The sequence below is a fragment of the Anabas testudineus genome, chromosome 7, assembly GCF_900324465.2.
Source record: "Anabas testudineus chromosome 7, fAnaTes1.2, whole genome shotgun sequence".
NCBI classification, from domain to species: domain Eukaryota; kingdom Metazoa; phylum Chordata; class Actinopteri; order Anabantiformes; family Anabantidae; genus Anabas; species Anabas testudineus.
In genome coordinates this window covers 7,851,716-7,866,868 of record NC_046616.1, presented here as the reverse complement: position 1 = coordinate 7,866,868, position 15,153 = coordinate 7,851,716, and the positions used below count along the sequence as shown (strand labels likewise).

The 15,153-nt window shown below is 39.0% G+C and overlaps 1 protein-coding gene across 1 annotated transcript in view; it reads left to right on the top strand.

Moving 5' to 3' along the window:
* Positions 1 to 12,479, top strand: part of bsna (bassoon presynaptic cytomatrix protein a) — a 105,749-nt gene extending 93,270 nt beyond the window's left edge. The window contains exons 12-19 of the mRNA XM_026367009.1: positions 379 to 876; positions 2,478 to 2,806; positions 5,116 to 5,209; positions 5,792 to 5,923; positions 6,135 to 6,190; positions 7,035 to 7,174; positions 7,491 to 7,576; positions 11,322 to 12,479. Coding sequence (XP_026222794.1) covers positions 379 to 876; positions 2,478 to 2,806; positions 5,116 to 5,209; positions 5,792 to 5,923; positions 6,135 to 6,175 — 1,094 coding nt within the window. The 3' untranslated portion in view covers positions 6,176 to 6,190; positions 7,035 to 7,174; positions 7,491 to 7,576; positions 11,322 to 12,479. The remainder of the gene's footprint in view (positions 1 to 378; positions 877 to 2,477; positions 2,807 to 5,115; positions 5,210 to 5,791; positions 5,924 to 6,134; positions 6,191 to 7,034; positions 7,175 to 7,490; positions 7,577 to 11,321) is intronic.
* Positions 12,480 to 15,153: the final 2,674 nt, after the last annotated feature.

The window sequence follows — 15,153 nt, the reverse complement described above, 5'->3', positions numbered from 1 at the left end:
ATTGTCTCAATACAATAATTAAACCACATTCATAACATCAACAATATAAAGATTGCTCTTTGCTGGGCAGTTCTTCATTTACTATGCATAAATTTGTATTTAAATTAGAAACTGAGATGCCAACATGGGGACTTTTGCAGTGTTTGTTTTATCCTGTTTATATTGTCTTGTACCATGTGAAGGCAACGTGAAGTGTAATCTGCATGGATGTAAAACTTTTATTTTTATTTTCTGCCTTTCTTTCTGTGTCTCCTCCCTTCTTCTTTTCTTTTGCATGTGGTTGGTCTTCTTCTTCTGCCTCCTTCCTTCTCTCAGCCTGCATGCCGCTGTCTCCAAACGACATGGAGATTGACTGTGATCTGCTCTCGGTTTCCAAAGCCTACCATCTGGGCCAAGAAGAAACGGACTGGTTTGAGAAGCCACGCTCCAGTTCTCGACACTACGGCAGCAGTCATTCAACTGGGAGGAGCCGGCACACTGTCAAACACACCTACCATGATTATGATGAGCCTCCCGAGGAGGACCTGTGGCCCCAAGATGAGTACGGCCATGGAGGGCGGCATTCGTCATCCCGTGACCACCGGCACCATGGCAGCGCTAGTCGTCACTCATCTTCGTCACGTCATTCAGATGAACCTAGATCTTCAAGGTCATCTAAGGGGCACCCCAAAGACCCATCAGTGCGCCATGATCCATCAGGGAGATCTTCATCTTCAGGAAGACGTGGTGAGTCAAGATCCGCAGGGTACCACTCTTCAGACTATTCAAGGGATCCATCTGGTCACCACCATAGCCAGCGTTCCTCCAGACAGGGGGATCCACACCGGTCGTCACGCAGCAAGTCCCAGCAGCCAATGGACATGCAGGGCCAACCAGGTACATACAGATTACATTTACACTTGGCATAAAAGCTATTTTATGACCACCTGGTGTTTTTAATGTTGTGGTAAACGTGGGTCAGCATGGCCCAGAAAATGTAATGCTGGCCATGATTGACAGGTGTCAGACCACAGTGCATTACAGCTTGCTGTCTAAGGGGCTGCAAAGCTGCAGACCAGTCAGAGTGGCCCTCCTGATCCATTTGTCCACCACAACATTAAAGCTACTGCTTTGATCTTTGCTCTGTGTATATCCTAAATTACTGACAGAACAAAGTTTATTAAATAATTGCAACTAAGGATTTGGCTAATTTACTTGTTTGACTGATGCATGAATTTATTACATTATTACTTTCTGCATTTGGAAAAAGTAGAAAATACACATTTAAAAAAACATTTGTTCACTCAGTGTTATGACTAACACAATATTAGACCTCATTTAGATTCTGCCCAGCGTGGACAGTCTGGCACCTGTCCATGCTAAGGAGTGGTGCCAAAATGTCTTAATTTAAAAGAAATTAACGTCTATGATCTGATAAGCAACAGCCTCATTTATAATTTACACCCAATTAATTAAACAAAAAAGCAGACACATTACACCCTTTTAGTCTTTTAATCCAGAACTTTCTCTTTTAATGTTTGTAATTTACCAGTTCTTGTATAGTAAAGCAAAGAGAGAAATTAATCTCATCTATTTTGTTTATGATCTGTTCCTGAAATATGAATTTTACTTCACTATTACCCACCTCAGACCACAAATATTGAATAATTGTATCCCGATACATGTTTAAAACTATGCTAGGTCCTCCAAGTATTACTGGAGCACAAATAAGTCTTGGATCTGACGCTCATGAATTTCTTATTTAGGTCTGAGGCAGAAATGTGTAATATTCCCTGTTGTTGAGTGTAAAGTTTGATGCTCTTTTACAATTATCTTTCCCCTTAGGGATTTATAGTTTTTAATTAACTATATCAAGCGTAACCTTATGAAGGAATTATTTTTCTCCCAGGGCAGCACTGTGGCTGTGTTCTTAGTGTACTCATTAACTCGCTGGTTTGATCTTTGCTCACTACATTTGTTGCATGTGACTTTCTGTTTTCATTCCTGCTGTTCCTGTCAGTTGCTTTTGTATACAATCCAACAAAAACTGAAAGGCTGTTCTAATAATGTGAAACTGTAAATTAAACACTGCACTTCCATAATCAGACGATATCAGTTTTAATTGTACAAAAGCAGAATACCAAAGGTGATAGGATCTTGAAGGCGTTTCACCCCCCATCCGAAAGGCTTCATCAGTTAGCCTTTTGAATGAGAGGTGGTTTTCTATCCAGGCACTGTTCCTATACAATAAGGCAAATAACAGAAGTATTGACTGAAACCTTTTGGCTCACATGATTACTTAGTGCTGTCAATAATTCCCTGCATTTTGACACCATATAAAAGCCTCAGATAAAATATGGATATTAAGATATGGAAATAATTTTATCTATGGTAAAAGGTGCCTCCTGAATAGAGGATTGGACATTTTCAAAACAATGAGCACAAACGTTTCATAAAATTAAAATAAAACTGCTTTTACCGTCTCCTGCTCCACCCAGGCTCCTCCAGATCTGGTAGCAGCACTGGACGGGCTCAGGGCCCTGCTGGTGGGCCTGTAGGATCAGGACGACAGGGTGGTCCAGGTTCCCAGACAGACAGCGCTCCAGGACAGAGGACCCAGCTCCAACAACAAGCACAGACAGCAGCAGCCAGGCCCGGGCAGCCTGGTGTCACATCAACCACTGGCCTTCAGCAACAGCCTCCAGCCCAGGGACAAGGCATGGGCATTGGGCAAGGCCCAGCCAAGCCAGGGCAGATGGGACCCACAGGAGGACCCATGGGGCAGGCCAGGCAGACAGGTCCCGCAGGAACCACACCGGTGACTATGGTGAGTGTAAAGAGAGAAGCCAGAGTGTAGAAGGAAATAGAAAATTAGGATGCTGGTAACAATAGCAGCTGTAGTTTCTATTTGATATAATAAGGAGGTGGTAAATTTAAATTTAAATATGTTTCCCATATCTTTAAATGCAGTTCAGTGGCATATCTGCATTGTGTGTGATTGGTGTGAAATAAGAGGAACATACATACTGTTTATGCTGGTGTTGAAGAACTAATGTGCCACATAGTTATATGTCTTACCAATGTGGCATCCAATTCTAAAAACAATAAACCTTCCCTAGCTCCCTCATCCTCTTGCGTTATGCTTCCAGAGATAAGAGCTGGTCCATCTCCTCCCAGTTTGTTTAGTTTATTTAAATTCAGTTCTGCCTCTGTTGGCAGCCCTTATCTAACACTGTGATTAACACAGACACAGCTGATAACTCAATGTAGCTGATTCACTGTCTGCTAGACGCTCAAGAAATTGTCACTCAAATCAAAAATCTATTCCGCCCTGCATTTAGTCCTCAATCTATGTAAACATATTTGCTGTTGATCACTAAAACCTGATTATAACAGGTAACATTAAAGTCCCGATCGTTTAATGATTCTCCTCCTGAATCCATTCTGTCTCTGGTAAATACATGAATGTGTTGCCAATGAAGTTCACAAAGTCAGTGTCACCACAATGATTATGAATAGCCCCAAAAATATTCATGATGTGCTTTCACTGCTGAATGGTGTTTGGGATTTCCATATTGCTGCATTGCTGTGCTATCAGTGAGAAAGCAAATTGAAAAAATTCATATGGTCAGAAGTTTAATTATGCTGGAATTTGTCTTGGAAATTATTCTGAAAGCTCTTCTGTGGAATAGCTCTGACGGGAAGCCATAAGCCGTAAATAGAATTTGTCATATGATTATTATTCAGTCTGCAAACTCATTCACTTAAACTTCTATGTTAGCTCCATTGTGTAATTAAAAGTATTGGTTAAGTGGCTGTACATCATGAAATGCTGTATCCAGGATAATGCTTCATCTCTGTTTTGCTGCAGCTAAACTGAAGTCAGTTGAAAACTCATTTTTTATATTTTTAATTCCTCTTTTTGTGTGAATCCTGTCTGTAAAGTCATCTTTATTTATAAAGTCTCATTTAACAAATATGATACAAAGAGCTTCACAGAAAACAGACAACATAAAGTAAGAACATAATAGTGAGAGAAATCAAATCACGGGTAAACACTGTAGTACTACCTCTTTTACTATTGCGTATCAGAGAGCCTGCAGTGCATCTTTCCTGACAGTCGTGTAGATGTTGCAGGCTGAGCTGGTACAAAGCACAGCAACACGAAAGCTTTGAAACTGCTCACAATAACTCAGCAGATATCAACAAATCATTTTGGAGAGACAAAGAAATTAGGTAAATCTTATTCATAAGCTTTTCTTTCTTTCAGGTTAGATGAGTTTAAAGTACAAATTTCACTGGCAGCATCAGAATTTAACTCAATTTGACGGTGGATAGTTTTTGCTCACACAGTCGGCAGGTTGCAACAATGCATGCTAATGTAAACATTCTGACCTTACATTTAAATATAGATTGAAATATTTTTTCTTCAGGTCTCTTCTAAGGAATTTGAATTGTGTTATTAACATTATTTATATTTTCTCTATTTATTTAACAAATCAGTTATTGTGTCTCCTTCTGTATGAGTGATAGCTCTCATGTCTAGCGTGCAGTACTCTTGTCTAATGAACCATTTAAATAACTGCCCGAGGGCTGTTGAAACAGTAAACTGGAATTGCAGTGTTCGAATATTTAGCCTCTGATCTGAGAGGATGGTCAAGAGAACCATTTTTAATTGATAAGATTCTGATTGGACCTCCAGCTGCTGCTCTTTGTGGAAGGAGAGGCAGATGACTGATCTTTTTTTTTCAGCAGGAATCCTCTGATTGACACTCGACTGTGCTGATGATGGTGAAACTCATCATTCAGTCAGTCGTCATTCATATCATTCAGCAAGCTGTCACAACACAACACAAAAGGGGAGCCGCTTCCTCTGTCATCCTCTGTGTGTCTGTCCATCTCTTATCTCTGTTGCTCTGTTTTTCTTTAGTCTTCTTCTGTTGCTCTCTCTTCATCTCTCACTGCCACACTCTCTCCGTCAGGTTTTGTTTGAGTAAACAGAGATGAATCTTGTCTTTTATTGCCTTTGTATACAGTCTAACCTGGAAAACAGGTTTAACACTGACATATTTGTGTTTCTAAATGATTTTCCTTCACACTCATAGGCTTGCTGTCTCCCTCACTCTCTATCTGCAGGCCAAGATTGAAACACCTCCCGCAACAGCTATAGGAGCAAAAGCAGCACCCGTCATGGCTTCAAAAGTCGCCCAGCCCCCACTCACAGGCATAGGTACTGTATCCCCATAATGCAAATGAGACAGACTACCAGCACTCACACATTCTGCAAGCTGCAGCCCACTGTGTCTGTGTTACGTAACCAGTGTGTGCTGTCTCACTTAATCTGAGTTTAATCTGCAGAAAATCCCACAGTGGAAAATACACAGAAGGGGTTTCACTTCATAGTTTCCGATCAGCCTGAGGGTACCCAGTCGCTACATAGGGAGTTGGTCAGTTAGGTAATTTGGTATTTAGTAATTTAGTGAACTTACACTCAGCTATTGTAAAGACGAAAGCATAACAGCACAGATTAATTTTACCCACAAAAACATCTGCAGAAACAATTTACATTAGGTACAGAAATTCAGTGTTGATGTATCTTTTATGAAGTGCTGTAGATAATACAGAGGCTGACTCTTGTTCACCAACGGTACAGTAAATACTGATTTTATGGAAATTATGTTTTCAATGATTAGCTGATTTGATCGACAGAAGATTAATAGGCGACAATTACAAAAAAACAATAACCACCTCATTGTTTTAAGCAAGCATGCAAATAAAATAAATAACAAATAAATATGTTTTTTCTGCCCAGGCTCCAAAGCAGCTCCTAGACCAGGAGGTATTGGCAGTGCTGCAGCAGGTCAGCCTGGCATGGAGGGAGACAGCATGTTTTCCAAGATCCTGCCTGGAGGAGCTGCTGAGCAGGCTGGCAAACTGGGAGAAGGTACAATAAGCAAATTGTTATCAGCTCACTAGAAACAAGCCTTTGTCATGATATAATGAAAGATATCAGGTTGGATATATTTGTATTAATCATCACCATCTAACAAATAATAATAAAGTAGCAAAATGACAAAATATCAAAGTAAAAGTGCAAGTCCAATAAAATGAGTATCACAAAGTTTGCATCATGTCTTTTTCTTGTTTATTTGCAGCTATCTCCGGGTTTGGCAAGAAGTTCACCTCTTTCTTCTAAGGAGCAAAGTTTAAGGTATGTCATTTCTGTGTATCCTAAGAAATCATTTGCAAAGTCAGACCCACAGAAGACAGATCGCTCACAGAACAGAATAGGGAACTGGAAGGTGATTTATTTTTCTGCTGCAGATTTAATCAGTGAATCAATGATTCACAGTTCATTTTTGTCTGTTTTTACATAAGTAGACTAGTGAGTTTATTATTTATACAGTGGATGTATATGTAAAGTATCTGATGTTACAATTAACAGCCTTCATACAGTGATTGAGTTTGAGTATCTTGGTCAATGATTCATTTACAAATAACTGGAAACATTTTATTTTCAGCAAATAAGTGCATTTCAAACATTATGTATGAAAATAAATCTGAGATGCTGCTAGTTCAAGGTCCACCGGGAAGCTGATTGGTAGCTATAGCACGTTGTGTATTGACTCTTGTAGGCAACAGAGAGTGGGCAGCTTAAAGTGGTTTACTCAGAACAGGCAGTGTGTCTGTGTCTGAGTGTCTCTGTGTTTTCTTCTCTTCTGCTTCTGTTTTTCACTCTCTGGCTGCTCTGTGTGTGCAGGGTGAGAATTTATGATAGCGATAACATATTCCTCCCATGGCACAGTCTGCATCAAACATGATGTGTGTTTACACAGCGCGTTATCAGAGCTGAATCCACTGTACAGCGGTGTAGGTGTGACGGCACATACAGTGTACTGTTCACGCCACCAGAGCTGAGGGCCTGAGAGTGTTGACTTTGTCTTGACTGCTTTAAGTTTTAAATGATCTGAGACTGGACCTTTGAAGACTTGAGCAAAACGAAGACGAGCTGCTTTTTTAACGTGGCTTCACTGAATGTATCAATGCCTTCGCAGGTCAATGTAAATGTCAAATGATGAAGTCACGAGGCCGCGTACCAGAAAAACCTGTGACGTTCCCCCTGCTTTTGTTTTACTAAAAGAGATAGAGGAAGGAGAGAGAGAGAAGGGAATAAAGAGCAGAGCTGAGCACACTGGTGAGTACTGAAATTGTCATTTCACCTGGAAACTGTCAATCTTAGGTACACTCTGTAGGTTTTCATTCATCAGCTGTTAATTCCCAGTTGTAGTCTTGACGTCAATGCTAATTACCATAATTCTGCTATAAAATGAGCATGACATAATACTACTACTACATCTAGTCTCAGATCTATCTATCTATCTATCTATCTATCTATCTATCTATCTATCTATCTATCTATCTATCTATCTATCTATCTATCTATCTATCTATCTATCAGATGTTTCAGAAAGTAAAACACATCATCTATATGCTGCTGCTTTCTCTTGCAGCCAACAAGGACTGGAACCCTTCAGATACTTCATGTTTGATCTCCAAGTCTACTGACAGAGATTTGCTCTTTCTGACAGACCAGACAGTAAGTAACCCACTTTACCAAACTGAAGCTTTGGTCACCTTTAGGAAACCACACTTTAAAGGTTCGGATTGGGTTTTACTGCTTTGTGGATTATGTTAATGTGTCATGATAATAATAGGATTTAACCCAATGTCACAAATGATCAAATTCCTCACTTGAACTTGAGAAGAATGAAACTATGATATATTTGTAATCGTAGGTGAGCGAGATTGACTGCAACCCTGGATAATATTGTGCACTATTGACTATTTGGGTATCATTCAGAATCCTTTTAAATTAAAATTCAACACCGAAAAAAACATTTTCTTTTGCACCGTGACCACAAAAACACTGTTTTATTTTACTTGGGGCATTTGTAATTTCTCTATGTCTATATCTATATTTTTGTCGTGTGAATTCAAGTCGTCTGTTCTTCCAGCGTTGCCTGGAGCCATTGTTCTGTTGCTGTGTCTGTGTTTTTGCAGCTGTTGTGTTGTGGCTTGCTCCTGAAAATCACTGAAAACCAGCATCTGGGCCGTGTGAGTTTAAAAGCCTGCAGTGAGCTCAGCCAGAAACTAATCAGCAAAGATCAGTCTTTTTCCAAGAGCACAGCAGCCGTCCATGCACAACTGCCTGATTCTAACTTATTAGAGGAAATTGACAATGAAACATCAAACTCCAAATAGGATCAGAATCAGGCCTGTTTCTCATTTTGTCCCTTGATGAAGCAAAGAACCAAGTAAAATGTTGCTCATATAGAACTCATAAACTGGGATCAGACTTTAATCACCATTTTAAAGCGAGATGCCTTCAGAGCACCTGGTTTGTTTCCTTTGTTCTAATTGTGTTGCCATTGCGCACTGGCGCCTTTTAAAATCTAAAAATGTTCAAGATGTATTTGTGGTTTAATCTGTATTCACACCACAGATGTTGGAAAATTATTTCTGACATGTGACAAACACCTAAAGACCTCAACACCTAAATATATACCAGTGAGAGAAACAATTCAAAGTGAAAAGTGGCTTTGTAATCCTTAACTGAAACTACAGCGAGAGGATAAGTGTGTTTGTTTGAAACTATTAATAAAGACTATTAATAAAGTGTTTTGACAACCTTAGTGCATAAAGGTTCCTAAGGTTCAGCACATAACATTTTTATCTTCAGTTTAGCACTGAAACTTAGTGTTTATATTGTTTGTTGATGTCTCCTAAATCTGCTAAGAATTACATTCCTGTGCAACGAAACTGCAAACGTGATTACATCTGCTCAGCCCAGTCCCCCCAAACTGGAAGGTTTTACTCAAAACAAATGAATCATTTTATCTGCTTCATTTTATAAAAAGAAAACTACAAAAGGAAGGATTTCTTTCTCTACCGACTCTTGTACTTTTCAACTAAAATAAGCAGGTCAACGATATGTTGACCCGTGTACTATACGTTGTTGTATTTAACCACAGAAAGTATTTGGCTAAGGTTATGCTGGTTAAATATAGATAAAAACAAACAGAGAGCACAATATTTAACCAAATACTTTGACCTGCTTAAACAGAGCCATAAATATGGCTTTAGGGGGCATTTTGCATGGAAATAAACGTAACATGTCGAATATGTATGTTCTGCAGATACTGTACATTGAACATAAACCTGCATTAACGACTAACAGAAAACATTTTGCTCAGTGCAAATATACAATTATGTGATTCCAGGATTTAGTATTGAACAGATGATGTCAGCTCATTTCATTGCATGTGTCTATAAAACATGGGTGTAGATTTGTGTTATGTGAGTTGGGGCTGTAACAAAAAAAAAAAAAAAAAAAAAAGATGCATCAATACTAGGACAATGTATTACATGTTTTGTTTTGTTTTTTCAACTCAAATACAGTCTTTTTGCTTGGTGCAGTGGGTTTTGAAGCTTTGATGCACCACGGGGAGATGAGCAGGCCTTGATGTTGCTGTTGTATTTCAGTGTGTGCACAGCATTGCGTATGTGCTATAAACGATAATGTACTGAGCCTGGGCTGTGTGTGTCTCTGTGTGCTGCACAGCCATGCAGTGACTAACCGCCTCATGTGACTGCTGCAGAAAGAGCTCTCTCTCTCCACCCACGCTCTACTCCTGCTGTCAAACATCACTGATTTTTTTCCCTCTTCTATTGCTCTCGCTTTCTCACTTTCATGTTGTGTTTCCTCGCCCTCCTCTCTCTCTGTCAAGCGTCTCACTTTCTCCATCCATGTCTTTTTTCTTCTATAGCTGTAACATTCTCCCCTTTTTTGTTATGTTTCCGTTTCTCCTTTGATTCCCCTATGGAGTTACAAATGTCTTGCTCTCTGAACCTCATTCTGATTATTTCTGTCTATCCCATCCTTGCTTTTTGTATATATGTGTGTGTGTGTGTGTGTGTATATGTAAATGCAGAATATTTGCAATCAAATTTAACTTATAGGACACAGGGTTCGTGTTGATGAGATGATGAGACACTTGAGGTCATGGTCTTGTGCCGGGCAAACACAGGTGTTTGGACTTAGGGCTAATCACGTCAGTGTCTATATACACTGAAGCACTCTATCGTTCGGTTTGCCCTTTTAAAGCTGGAGGAAGGGAACAGGTTTATGACTGAAACCCTGAATGAAAAAGACAGCGTGCAGGTCCCAGTTTGCAGAAATCCTCAACACCAGTAGTTTTGTCAGTGAAAGTGCCTCTCCCTTTAGAGCTGTGGTGTGATTTGAAGTGACGAATCATAAAGTGACTTCACTTCTGTACTATTTCATCCTTCCCCATAATGTTGACAGGTGCTGTGTCAGCACACGCTGACATGGTGGTTAATATCTATGGCCCCGTTTTCATGCTGTCTGGGTCTGGCTAGTTCATGCTGAAAATACTCACTAAAATGTGAACAGTGTTTAAACAAAACCTTGATTTATCTGATGTTCAGTTCATTTTTGGATCCATTGTGGTGCCACAAGTTTATGACTGGGAAACAGGTTTTTATTTTTACTTCTACTGTCATCTCCTCTATCACCACTGTTCTTTGCATCTTAGTGTAGGTAAATAAATAAATGGACTACACTCAACAGATACTGATACACTGTGCATTCTGTGTTTTGAACACTGACAATTTGCAATCAACTTTTTTGTGTAAATCTTTTAAAACAAATGAAATTAATTATTGCAATTTGTCGATATGTGTCCATTATTATTCAATGAAACATTTAGAAAATATATATATATATAATCATATTTGAGCCTTGGTGGAGGGAGCAGAATTCCAGCTAATTCTGACTTCCTTAGGACAAATATCTGCTGAGATGGACGACTGAGAGCTTCATGTACAGTACACTATACAGCTGTGCATTTGTTAGGCTGACCCACCATCTAGTGGCCAGCTTTATAGTGTCAATACAACACTAAACAACAAAGGCCTTTGTGCTTTATCATTCAAAAAGGACTCTAAACTAAATTATAGTACAATATATATTATAGTTTTTATAGCTTTATAGTTTCATGGGTGTACTCCCAGTTACACGTTGCACAGTAGTTGCTGTGAGCTAAATTATGTTTGATGTTCATAAAATTAGCCTTTTTACTGGATATTGTAAAAATAGTGAACAGTAGTTGCGGGGCTTTTTTTACTGACCTTTCATGCAAAGTCTTTAGTTTTTGTGCTGCAATCTATAGAAATATTACATAAATTGTAAACATACTGAAGATCACATGGGTTGTCTTCAAAATGTCTGAGTAAATTAAATGCATTTGTTTTTTTCACAGATCATTCTAAGTCAACATCCATCTTCGGAAGCATTACCCTTGATCATCCAGCACACTCAGCCAAAGACTAAACCAAACTACTGCAGAGCTGTTGGGAGCTAAAATGAAGCAGTTCCTATTTCTCTATGCCAGAAGAGAAATCACTGCTTAAATCACTGGAAATGGACTCCGTGTGTCACCTCTGTGATCCATGTGGATTTAACAGAAAACAGAAGATGCTCCCATACGTGGATGATGCCATCGTTTATATGAGAGCTGCTTTATTTCTGCCGACAGCTTACAGGAAATAGTAGCTTTACCACAAGCATGGTGATATGCTGGGATCCCTGGTTTTACAGTCCTGTGCTCAAACTAGGAATAACAGCAACAAACCAGTCTCTCTCTTCATTTCTATCTCTTTTCAAAGTAAAAAAAAAAATGGGGGAAAAAAGTTACTCCAGGCTTTTCTGGTACTGAACACCTCTTTTACATCACCTGTTGAGAAGAAAATTCAGCAATGGAAATGTCACATTGAATGAATAAGACAATGATAATGATGTAGCCAACACAGATCAAGTGTGTTGGCGTGTACTTCCCATGGTTTGCCCTGTTTCTATCTACATTCCAGATTGGAACTGTTGGAACCTCCTCTTCCTCACCTCTCTGTGCTTCTTGAATGCTGATTCTTTCTATTCCCCTGCCTAATGATCATCAACTTGCCCTGTCTTTAAAGAAGTGTATAGCGAATTAAAGAAAACACAGGAATTTGGAATGCATGGAACTTTATATCCAAGACCTAACACTGTTCATCATTACTTAACAGAGGCCATAAAGACACTGGGAAACACATCTAAACTAGACGACGTGAATAATAAAGAGGAGAAGATTACTGAAGTAACACAGGAATATTGCCACATGAAAAAGAGAAGCCTTTTGGAGTTTTTTTTAGGGAAAAATTTCAATTGGTATTTGGAGTGAAGCCACATGTGGTTGGGTTGTTTTTCAGCCATTACAAAGCCATTAAAACAATGTACCTGCAGTGCGTGTGGAGATGGGGTTTTTCCAACTGCTCCACAACATTTGGCTTTCAGATATTTGTCATGTTGTTATAGGTGGTTTTCATTTGTTGTGTTCTCTTTATTTTTTCTACTTTAATTAGTTATTGGTCTGGTGTTTATGTTGCAGGTAACCAATATCGCCTTAACTGTTTTTAAATGTTTTATTTTGAAGTAAAAGTGGCATATTTTTTATGACGTCCTGTAAACACATTTTTTCACCTCACCCTTTTTATGTAGTAATATCTGCTGGAACACTGGCCACAGTGAGATTAATTTATATTTTTTTAAATTAACTTTTGATTTTGATAATTGTTTGTGATACCTTTTTTTTTTCATTTATTTGTGTTTTGTAATGTTTTTGTTACCTTCATCGAGCCCCGTGTCAATTTTCTGACTGATTTATTACCAATAATTATAAAAGCAATAGAGTAAGAGGTTAGGAAGTAAAGAGCACAGTCTTGTGTCATTCTAAAAGTTGGTGGATTAGAAACGTGTTGACTCCCTCTGTCCACTTACCACTGATGTCCTGTTGAAGTCTTAAACTTAAACACACTACAATATTGTACTACTGCTGTACTAATACATCAGAGAGCAAGACCTTGCCTATAAATCCATAAGTTCGGTATCAACTGGATCTTCTCTTCAAACCAAAACTGAGATATTGTGGCGCAAATCAGCCAGTGGATCACAGTGATACGCTGCTTGTGTTAGCCAGCTGGAGTCTGATCTGGAAGCACTGCAGGGCAGCAGAGAGGCACTGAAAAGCAGACCAGTCACACATTTCGGCAGGACTGGACTTGACGTCGTCACCTGCAGGGGTTTGGGTTTCAATGTGATTCTTCTGATCCTCCAAGATGGATATTTATCTGGAGTCTGCAAAAAGCTCCACGAGCTCCTTACACATCAGTGTGTATCAGCATGTGTCTTCACTCTGTCAAATCTGCACCGTGCACGTGAAAGCACACTTGAAGATGGTGTCAAAAAGAATCGACACTCATGTGACTGAGGAACCAAAAACAACACTTGGTTGTCACTAAGTCACTCGCCTTTTTTTAACATTTCATTTTCTATTGCGGTGGCATTCAGACCTGTAACCCAACCCCAGAAAACCTCTCTGACTGTCAGTGGTCATGGAAACTTCTCAGGTCAGTGTTTTCCCTGCTGTTGCTCCTGCAGTGCATTGTGGGATCTACGGTTCTGTACTCAAATGTACTCTGTCGGGCCAAACATTGTGAGGCCTTCAGCAAAACGAACCAACCAACTTCTGCTGTATATTGTCTGTGTGAACACTTGCTGGGAACCTTCGCATGCTGCCCGGCGCAGAAAACCTCAAAGTCACCTCTATATTGTTCTGTTCCTAATGTTTGTATGTATGTGTGTGGGAGTTCTGTATGCGTGTATTTAATAACCATCATCCAATGTGGATAAGAAAAAAAAAACAAAACAAGAACATAAACACGAGTTCAAACACAACGAATACAGCAGGCAGAAGAGGCGACCTCTCATCTCCAGTCGTTCTATGCAATGAATCATATTTGGAAAAACAGAAACATGAGGAGGAAAAGGGAGATGAAACATCACATTTCTATCACGTTTTCTATGTCATGATTGCTTTGTTTTGGCACTCCACATAGATCCAAAAAAGGAGTTATTGTGACTTTGTTTGTGTTTAATATAGGAAATAGTAAGAAAGGGGTTTGTATTGTGTTAAACTGGCATGTTCAGGGTCCCCTCTCATTTTAACCTGGGAGTTTCTGCTAAAGATGACAGCTGGGAAACAGGAACTGTGGCCTTAGCAGAGAAATGAGGAGGGCAACAGTGTTTGTTTTCCTTTATATTGTTAAAGTAGAAGATAATACATAAGACTAATTCTAGAAAAGTCTAGAGATGAGAAGAAGAAAAATAATTTGGAGGAGAAAATTGTTTAATTACAACTGAAAATTATGAGGTATAATGGAAATCTACATAAAAATAAAACCCATTAAGGTGCAATCACCACATTTACTGTTCTTCCAGCTCTTTCAAAGAAAAGAAAAATTGTATGTTTGGCAGGAGAGATGAAAGATCCCAGTTGTCATGAATGCATCCAGCTGTCAGCCGTGTTTTGCTTCAAGCAGGGGTTGACTGGGTGGACAGCAAAGTTGCCTGTACTGTAGATTTCTATTAGAGGGATTGAGGATTATACCATTTTATGTATATAAACACACACAAACACACATTCTGTGTGTGTGTGTGTGTGTACAAGTCGTACTTAGTTATAATTATTTCATAAATTGGTTGGTATCTGCTCAGGGTTGAAAAAGAAGAGCTCCTCTCATTTTAATTATTTTTTCTTCAATAGTGAAGGTTTTTTTTATAATTAACTACATGTACCTAAATGTGCACTTGTTGTTTTTGCAAAGAAAGAAGCAGACAGTTTTTGTGTGTTTTGAGTCAAACAAATATAAATAATATACAATTAATAGATGATATTTGACTAAAAATAACCATAGTTGGCTACTAGTGAAGCTATTCACAGCTATCATCAGTAGAATTAACTGGTGTGAGAGTGAGTTTGTGTGTTTGAATAAGGTGCACTGCCATGACACGCTAAGAGATAAGACACACACTGTGGACGTTTCTGCACCTCAGAAACAAAAAAGATATCTGCAAATGTACCATCTGTCTTTTAAGTTAGCAGTTGGTAGCAGCATGCTATTATTGTAAAGAAGAAGCAACTATAAAGAAGCTATTTATGAAAATTGTGATTTTAAAAAAGGTGGTTTGTGCAATATGGAAACACCCCACTACTCCAA